Genomic DNA, 10176 nt, shown 5'->3' on the forward strand with positions numbered 1-10176 from the left:
AATAGTACTTAAATGGAAGAACTCTAAACTATATTTACTCGACTAACTCAAAGTTTGGATATACTCAAACCGCTTGAGAAGCTATCCAAACCCAACACAAATGAACTTTCAACATTAAGAAACCACATAGGCTAAGTTTGCTGCTTTAGTTAATGTGGAGGAAGATACATTGGATTCAGACAATGAGACAGATTCGATACACCTTCAGGAAAAAGAATTCGTCGAAAAGACAGAAGCTAAGGAAATGCATTGGCAACCCGCAAGCGATGGGAGAGAAAACCGAGGACTAAGGAATCGCGGTAGACGTGGCTAGAGTTGTTTGGTTATGATCTTTTTTTTTTCAGTCAATAGGAGCGTTAGATCCTATTGTTTTATGATTCATTTTTATGATCTCTCTCTTTTGTAAACCTGCAGTATGTAACTTTCTATTATAATAAAACTAGATTTTGATCTGTGCATTCGCACGGATTTTAATTTTCTGTTTTACTTTTTATTTATTTATACTAAATGATATATTTACACTATTTTGATCGTTTTACATTGACTAAGTTAGAGAGTAGGTATTTGGGTACCCACTCGAATTCGGTTAAAATCTATTAGAGTTTGAGATTTTCGAGTTTAAAGATTCCAACTATATTCAGGTATTTATAAATTTTGGTTCCGGTTTGATTCAGATCTTTGCGGATTCAAATAACCCGTTAATTTTTTTAAAAAAATCAAAAATTTATATATACTTTAAATTTTCCTAAATCTAAAAATAAAAATAATATAACATATAAATTTGAGTAATTGTAGCCAAAGTGCCTAAATTTAAAATTTAAAACATGTTTAACTTGAATATTTGGATGGAGAACAAATATATATATAGATGTATTATTTATCTAATTTTGGTGTATTATTTATCTAATTTAGATGTTTTCTTTTGACTATTTTTTATATTTCAAATATTTTATACAAATTTAAAATAGCTTATATCTTGGACATTAACTCTAAAAATAGCTAACATATTCAAACATATAATATGATTCATATACATTTAAATATCCAAAATGTTTCTTTCGGATCAGGTTTGATTATGGTTCTCTAGATACCAAATTGTAAATCCGTTTGAATATTTATCCAGTTTTGGTTCAAATTGGCTAATACTTTTTCGTTCAGATTTGTTAAATGAAGAGTTGATATTACAATTTCCATGAATTATTTGTCTAATAAAAATGTATTTTTTGAAGCTGATAAAAATAAATAATTTTGACATTGATTAAATGGAGATGTGAATGAAGTGTATTTAATTCAAAATTAATTTAGGAAAACATATTAATCTAAGTGGAAAAGACAAAGCATTAAAATAGATAGTATTATTTAATTTTCAGTGGCAAGGTACTGTAAATAAGTGTGAAAATTAAGAAGCATTTTTAAATGGTAATTCTCTTTTAATAATATAGATGATAAATCATTTTTATAAATGTTATTTTCTGTTTTATTAGAACTGTAGAAAATATTTTGATTTTGATTTAAAAGTGAAAACTGAACACTTATTTTTGTTTGGTGTGTTAACGTACATATTTTTAGAGAATATACCTTTCATATAAAAAGTTATACGATTTTTTGGAAATTGTATGTGTAAGGTTTATAAAAGGTATTTAAGTTATTTTCATTTCTTATTACTCCTATCAATTAATGTATTTTTTGTCAACCTATCAATTAATGTATATTATAGTGTGTTTGTGAAGAATACTAAAATGCATTAAAATATTGATATATTTTTATATTAGTATAATAATATTTTGATTTATGATTTTATTAGATTTTCTTGTGCGAACAAAAAGATTTAGAGCCTTTTACATTTATAGTAGAATTAAACTTCAGAAAACCAAAATTAAACATTAACCATGTTATAATTTTTTTTAGGAAGTAGAATATTGTTAAGATTATTTTTAACATTTATTACTAAGTTAAATAAAGTAAAAATTAAATATGAAATAAAAAATAAAAAGTTCACTATTCCCGGGCGTTTACGTATGGGGTTATTTCCTAGTAAAATAATATTAAAAAAACTAGATAACACCAGTTGATGACAGATTTGCATTGTTTGGTTTTGCTTATGAAGCAGATAGACTTCAAGCTGAGGAACCGAAAAGACTCCAGTCATTGACTCTGAACGTAGAGAGTGCATGTTTAATGACATCACACATTGGCAAAATTCCAGATTGTGACGCTGGCACAGCTAAACCAGATCCCACAGCACCCGCACTTTCGCTCAGCGGGCTGCACAAAATGCAAACACACATGAGACCAAAAACAACGTGGAACGACAACAACACGTTTATGGGACTCACTTGATGAGAATAGGTTCATATGCAGTCACTAAGACATCTGTTTCAACTCCCTTGAGACGAAGATTTGCCACATATACCTGCCAGAAGAGACCATCACATTAAGACAGTTGGAAAAAGAGCAACCATATTTAAAGGACAGAACAAGGAGAAACATAATTACCCTCACTAAGTTTTGTGCTTCTCGTCCCTGTCTTCCTTTAGATATAGCCTGTAATCAATCATTCTTTGTTAAGAAAACAAAAAAAAAGGAAACAAAAGGGGAAGCATCAAGTGAATGAATCTTACCATCTCTCCAACAGCAGTTGTGACAACGGCAGGGATGTTTCTGAAGGACAGTCCAGGAGCGTCAACGACTTGTGATTGGTCGACCAACTGAATTTACAAGTGCAACATTACTAAATTGTCTTGGATTGTTTCTAGCAGGTTGGACTAGTTTCAGAAAAAAAAACTGAAGTGAGAAATAGCAAATTCGTTTTATCTTGTTATACGACTTAATGATACTAAATTAGCAATGTTCAGTTCTATGTTTGAAACTTCAAAAAGTGAAAATTGATTTTTTTTTTTTTTTTTTTGGGTTCTAAAGTTTTAGTGGGGTTACCATGAATGCTTCGGCATCTTGCTCACAAGCGAGATCGTGAAGAAACCAAGAGGCACTGCCGTTGTCCCCAACGTCACTCTTGAAATCTAAAAGCTCGAATATCAAACTCTCATCCCTTGAAGGATCCACAAACACTTCCTGCCAAACCAAATACTTAGATTTAAAGATTTGTCTATACAATCTTTTAACTTAGCTAGATAGAGAAAGAGTCTAATAACCTGGTGATCCGGGACTTGTCGAATATTACTTGCATCCTAAAGAAATCATGTTATTGATAGAACACTAATTAGAAGCAAAAAAAAGAAGGAAAAAAAAAAGATAATTGATGACGACACAGACCTGGAATCTTTGAGGGAAGGAGCTGGATATTGCGCCGCCGAACAAAGGCCTCTCCGAACACAACAACCCACTAGACATGTTCTGTTCGGCCTACATTTAAAAACAACAATATTACTCCGAAATATTACATAACAAGGCAACCGGAACAGTAAAAAGGATAAAGAACCGAGGAAAATCGAGTTACCGATTGATTTATCTGGCGAACTTGTAGGAATCACACGAAAGTTTAAATACTTCTATATATATCAGGAGTTCTAATAGAGCGTAGCTTCGCTTTCACGCAAGGGGGCGTCATTTCAACGCCAAGGCAAACATAACAAAAAAAAAAAAGGAATCCGGTTCATCGATTTGGTTTCGGTCGGAATGAATGCAATTTCGGTTCGACATCAGTTTTGCAAAAGGGTTCCCGAATTAGAATCGAGTTATGGTATTTTGTATTCAGTTTCTTTATCAATTCGGTTAATTCGAGTGAAAAATTTTAAAGAAAAAAAAACAGATCATCTGAACAAGACGCCATTGTTCATTAAAGATACCACTAAGACCGAAATGGGACGTGTTTTGAAAGCTTGCAACTTACGATCTTTTGGGGTTAGGTTGCTCTCAGAAACGCATACGGCGTACACAACATGGTTCTGCATAGGTTCGGTAAACAGTTTCAACATTGGTTCATTTTAAAGAGATATGAAGTTGTTACAGGAATTCTATTACCCATTTTAATTTTTTTACCCATTTTAATTTGGTTAAATCCATTTCGCTTTGATTAAAATAAACTAATATATTGGTTAAGAAATGGTTCGTGCAAACACTACTTATAACTTATAAGGGTCTAGCTCATTCATCAGCCCTAAATATCTCTAACAACATCATCATCTTTAACCTCCATCAATGAATCTGATCTGCTCTTAGAAACAATCATTCTTCCTCAGTGGTTGTTTCCTAGACTTTGATTTACCTATTTTCGGATTTTCAAGTAAATCTTTAGATTGGACATATCAATCATTTTAAGAGAAGACAAATTATATTCTACGAGCTAGAAGCCTAGAACTATCTGCAAAAGTTGTTGCACGTTTAAGATCAGTTTCATGTTGTATTTCTTGATGGTATGTCATATATTTTCTCCAATATGATATGAGGCATTAATTTAAGGTCGAATCAACTTCGCCTAATCTTAGAGAATTTTAGTCTTTATGGTGTACATGTGTTTCTAAACAAATAATAAATTCAAATAGTTAAGTGAAACCATCATTTTCCTGCGTTTAAAGAGTGGACTAAATTTGTAGTTCCTCACAAAGAATATAACAAATTTTGATGATTCCTCGTTTGCTTTATTAACTTATTGGATAACCTGTTCCAACGATGTGTAAAATACAAATTTGAATCCAAATGGTTATACAATAACCATATTAGCTTAGATTAGACTATATGTTCTACTCAAATATAATCTTTCGTTTATATACTTAAAATTTTAGCAGAGGAAACATATATATAATAGTGATGTTTTTTTGGAAAAAAAACATCACTATCTTATTATAAAATAGTGATGTTATAAATTTATAATAGGTAAACCTAAGAAAACGGTAGCGGGTGATATCTAAATGTTTTTTTCTGAAAAGGTGATATCTAAATGTTATATTGGATGAAAGTTTTGTGATTCACTTTTAAAACTTCTCATTTAGTAGCAGCTAATATTAAGAATATACTAGATTTTGACCCGCGCTTTGTAAGCGCGGATATCTTATGATGAATTTTTTATTAATAGATTAATAAATTTTTTGTTAGTTTGTAAGAATTTTTTGTATTTCAAATATTTTTGCAGTTAAATCAGTACTTTTAAATACGACATTGACCCGTGGTCAAACCAGATCCAATAATTCGATTTATCTTTTAAGAAATATCCATATTTAGAATGTGTAGAAACCACTGAAACCCAATATTAATCGATTGAACTAATGGATGACCGATATGTAGTCCAAATAGATTTAAATTGTTATAGTTTCATAATTTATTATTTTTATTCCAAGTTTTAAGGTTCGATGTTTAGCAATTTTATGAAATTATGACGTTTCCACCAAACTTTTATAGCAAAAATGATAGATATTAAATAATAAAAAACTATAAATATGTCTTGATCATATTAATATTTTTTATATAATTTAATACAACTAACATTTCTATAATTATCTTGTGTAATTTATCTTTTTAATTATTTGGGTCATTGTATAATCGGTTTAAATTTGTTATTTACAATTAGTGTTTAAGAATTTTTCTTAAGAAAATATATCTTCTTAACGTTTTGCATAGGTATTTTTTTATTATTTATTGCAAAATGTAGTTATTTTCACGTATAGTGTTTATATAAATATATTTTATGTAATGACTATTATTGAATGATTATGTTACTTTTCTAAATGATATAAACATTATTTAGAAAAAAAAATCCGTTAATTAAATGATTTGCAATTTATTGAAATGTTTTTGTAGTATCTAAACCTGTAAAATTATTTTTGGTTTATTTAGTTGTTTTTTATAATTATTATCGATATGATAAAATATTAGAATTGTATTTTAGGAATTTTTGTTTACCTTTTTTACTTAGTTTTTTTAACAACCTTTTTGCTTAGTTAGTTATTTAACTATTAGAATTAATCAAACAAATGTTTTTATATTAGAATCATATTTTGTAGAATTGATATATTAGAATTGATATATTTTTTATTGAAAAAGATTTTAGAATTGATATATTAGAATCATATTTTTAAAAATAATTTCTAAACCATTGAAAGAAAAAAAAGTTCTAAACCACTGGCCCAATATAAACTATTTATCAGTTTATATGTTCTATACATGTACTCTAAACCTTTACGAATTCGATTAGGATAACTTTTGGAAGATATGCTTTTAAAAAAAAGTTTTCCATACTGATATAGACTCGTTGCTATCCTAAAAATTCAAATACTAACCACCCATCATGAACCTTGCAGATTAGTACCTTCAACACTCAATTCTTTTCAGTTTTCACCAAACCTTCTAGAGAGCTAAAGTTAGTGTCTATGACGCCACAAAGAGCTCCCTTTGGTTGCTCTCCATGACCTTGCTGTAATATGTTACAAACACACACTATTAAGCACAGAACAATAATGGAAAGATACATAAAGAGACTACAAAGTACAAACTCACGTTGACAGCAGGAAGGTTCTTCCAGAAATGAGTGGTCACATAACTTGTACATTAGAAATAAAGCTAATGGCTTTCATTCTTTAGCACCAGTCACACACAAAAAAAAATTATTCTCCATTGCTTCACGTGAAAACATCAAAAACAGAGATAAAACCCAAAACTTTTGCTCCATTTTTTTGGTTTCCTTAAACTAACAATCATATATATATATATATATATATATATATATATATATCTGGTTCTGAGCTCAAGACTCAGCAGCCTTGAGTATCTCCTAAGCCAGCTTTCATTACTAATCAAAATTTGAATCCGCTCTAAAAGAGATTCCTTCTTAAAATCAGACTATACTCACTACAACTAAACTAATCATCAAAACCAGATTTCTCTACTAACTCGAGTACTTTACAACTAAACTTCTAACTGAGCTTGATGGATCAAAAGACTGTAACTTTTATATTTACCTATTCTGGTATTCTGCAACTGGAAGCATCTCCTTGTTCACAACCAACAGAACACAACAGAGCCGGGATAAAAAATTAAAAGAAATTCAAAACGCCTCCACCGTTTAACTGTGTGCCATTCTGCAACTTGACGTCAGTGGCAGCATCTCCTTGTTCACAGCCTAATCCAGCTACTCAAGGGAATTGTTGTAATTAGTGGATGATGCTTCTGGTGATGCATCTACATAATCTCGACGCTATTGATGGCTCCAACGTATTGTAATCGTAGTTAAGATCAGGAAGCGTAAAGGTCTGGATTCTTAGGAAACCCAGAAACCTCGAAGACGTTTCCTTAAGCTGTCTAGGGATTTCTACTCTCTACTGAACAAATAGCCATTGTTGATAGATGATGAGATGCACAAACACAGAAGAACTGATTGGAAAAAAAACGTGTATCAATCCCAAAAACAAAATCGTGTATGAATTAGGTTAAATAATAGAATTGGCAATATGAGATGAAGTATGTTGACATTAATTCAGACGAATAGTATAGGAATTAGATGATAATTGTACCCTTAATAGAAATCATATACATTGTTAATAAGAGAGATATGAAGCGTGTGTGTTATATATTTAGTCACAACATCTTTAATAGGTCCAAAAATAATATGCCATGGTAATTTCAAATAGGACTCTATTTTAATAGATTAGATGCATTGTTTTAACATTTACATTTTATGTATGCAAATTTTCATTTATACAAGTTGCTAAAATTTAAGGCTATTACATTTTTTGTAACTCGAATATTATTAGATAAGTTAGTTTACCTTTTTCAAGTAATTTATACAATTTAGATCTTTTTGGGTAATTTAAATACAAAATAACTAAACAAAAAGACTCGAGTATGTATTTGCTGGTTCTGAACGTAAACCGAATTGGAAACCGAATCAATTATGAAATCAGGCAAACGGATACTAAAAGAAAACCGAAAACCGAACCGATATCACAATACCGAGAAACCTACATACAACGCTACGCGCTCCAAAAAAACAATTATTTAGGGCCTGACTGGTGTAACCGCAGCGGTTTGCGGTTGCGGTTGCGGGAGTTTGCGGGTGCGGGTGGTTGCGGTTTTAAGCGTTTTTTTAGAGATTTGTACGACTGGTATAGCTGTTATAAATTGTTGCGTTTGCGGGACTCTTATGACTGGTTAACTACAAAACGCAACATCTGTTAAATAATAATTTAACAATATTTACATTTTATATAATTATAAAAATATTAAAATCATAATAATATGATAAATATAAAATTTATATTTATAAAATCATATTATTCAATTTTAAAAATTTATAGAAAATATTTAGTTTTGAATTTTTATAATATAAATTGAAATATAATATGAATACATTTTACAATTTCTATTATTTCAATTGAAAATTTTTATTGGATATTTTTAGTATTATTTTTATTTATTCTGTTTTTAAAGAAAAAAAATTTATCCTCCCGCAACCGCCCGCAACGCAACGCTAGCTGGAACCAGCTTTTGATTTTAAGAGGTTCGGAGCGGTTTGAAGCGATTTGTAGCGTTTTTTGTGATTGTTTCGAAACGCCAACAACCGCTATAAACCGCAAAAGCTGTGTTTGCGTGGTGGGTAGCGGGGAACCAGTCGGCACCTTAATCTACACTTTGATACAACGCGACGCGCACAAAACGCTAAAAAAAAAAATGGTAAAAGCTTAAATACTCCCCTTCTCAGAGGCGCGCTTCTCACAGTTCCGAGAAGGGGTGAATCTACAATGGCTTCTTCGTCTTCGTATCTTCCTCTTTCCAATCGAATCTCTTTACTCCTCCCTCTTGTTGTATTCTCTCTCTTCTCCTCCTCCTTGGTCGCATCGGAACCGGAGGCGCTCAAAGGTAGAGAACCCTTTACTTTGATTCTCGTTTACTTCTTCAGAAACTTAGGGTTTTAATTTTGAACTCTTCTCTGATGGGTTTGTTCCATATACCATAAAGCTTTCTCCTTTGATGCATAAAGCTTGAATTTTTATGGATTCAATATCTTCAGGTGTTGGTCCTGGCCACTCAGCTCTGGATGTGAACCTTACTTCCTGTGAGCGCATCCAAGTCTCTGGCTACCCAAGAGCCGAATTAGGAAAGTATGCTCATTCCTTTAAGATCAAGTTGGCTCCTTTGGTTACTCTCCCAGAGAGGCTACACAGCAAAATCCAGGTTTGTCTTCACCGGTAAGTCCAATACTCTTTTCTTCTTCTTACTAAAGCAGAGAGCCTTGTTTCAACCATTCGTCTCTTTTCTTAGGAACGTTTCACTTGGAATGTGCAAGTGTGAGAAATCTGATTGGAAAATCTTCACAAGGGCCAGTGGAGCTTTGCCATGTCTCCATATGATACGCAATACATTGATTTGAAGTTCAGTGGTCAGTCCTCTGGTTCAGTCACCATCTCCGTTACTGAAGGTTCCTCCTTGTTCCCACTCTCTCTTTAGCGGCTAATTTTTCACCTTTCTGATTATGTTATTTATTTTTATGCAGATTTTCAGCGATGGCGTATTCTCTGTCTTGTGGCTGGACTGGTCGTGATCTTGGCAGCACCGGTCGTCAGCAGCTGGCTTCCGTTTTACTACACCAGCTCCATGGCTGTTGGTGTTTTCCTCGTCCTTCTTATCATTATTTTCCAGGTAATTGTGGATTTAATTTTTTTGGTTTCTTTCCTGATCATGATAGTATTGCGTAATAAGTTATGTTAAAATGTTGCAGGTTATGAGGCTATTGCCTACTGGGAGAAAAATGTTATGTATCTTGCATTCTATGGATCCGTGGTGAGTATGTTTTGCCACACCTCCGAGCAAATCAGTTCACATAGATATTAGTGTGCTTACTTTTTGAAATTACTGTGTTTGCAGGTAGGGGCTGGATCATTCATTCTACATCAATTCTCGATGATGGTTGACATGATTCTTGTCAACTTCGGGCTTAGTGAAGACATGTATAGTCCAGTAAGTGTCATAGTCTGCAGGTGCTAAGCTAGTTAATGTTATGTAACCATTAAGCTTAAGTAACAGTTGTTTTCTTGATTCCCATTCTCTCAGGTTGCAATACTCGTGCTTGTGGGAATAGCCATTACAGGAGCTGCTTTCGGATTCTGGACGGTGAGGAAGTTCGTTGTCTCCAAAGATGGAGGTGTGGATGCTAGTGTTGCCCAGTTTGTCAATGGGCCATGCGTTCTGTAGCCGCCACGTTTATTTTCCAGGTAATAATGGAAGTGT

General features: G+C 32.2%; 1 protein-coding gene and 1 pseudogene across 1 annotated transcript; one reads left to right on the plus strand and one right to left on the minus strand.

The window, feature by feature from the left end:
- Positions 1-1963: 1963 nt before the first annotated feature.
- LOC108816338 (uncharacterized) lies at positions 1964-3545 on the minus strand. The gene is made up of 8 exons (XM_018588913.2): positions 3458-3545; positions 3274-3363; positions 3153-3188; positions 2935-3072; positions 2622-2708; positions 2497-2544; positions 2337-2413; positions 1964-2265 (listed from the first exon to the last, which is right to left on the minus strand). The coding sequence occupies exons 2-8, from the start codon at positions 3349-3351 to the stop codon at positions 2118-2120; spliced, it is 612 nt and encodes a 203-aa protein (XP_018444415.2). The 5' UTR covers positions 3352-3363; positions 3458-3545; the 3' UTR covers positions 1964-2117.
- A 5070-nt stretch (positions 3546-8615) lies between these two features.
- Positions 8616-10176, plus strand: part of LOC108814460 (uncharacterized) — a 1699-nt pseudogene continuing 138 nt past the window's right edge.

The sequence above is a fragment of the Raphanus sativus genome, chromosome 7 (assembly GCF_000801105.2).
Source record: "Raphanus sativus cultivar WK10039 chromosome 7, ASM80110v3, whole genome shotgun sequence".
Taxonomy (NCBI): domain Eukaryota; kingdom Viridiplantae; phylum Streptophyta; class Magnoliopsida; order Brassicales; family Brassicaceae; genus Raphanus; species Raphanus sativus.

What these genes read in the sequence shown, in the direction of transcription:
- LOC108816338 (XM_018588913.2), bottom strand. Translation starts at nt 3,351, where the DNA reads ATGTCTAGTGGGTTGTTGTGTTCGGAGAGGCCTTTGTTCGGCGGCGCA. An exon ending in CCTTCCCTCAAAGATTCCAG is followed by an intron (nt 3,189 to 3,273) that starts GTCTGTGTCGTC and finishes TGATTTCTTTAG; the next exon opens with GATGCAAGTAATATTCGACA. An exon ending in AAGATGCCGAAGCATTCATG is followed by an intron (nt 2,709 to 2,934) that starts GTAACCCCACTA and finishes TTGTAAATTCAG; the next exon opens with TTGGTCGACCAATCACAAGT.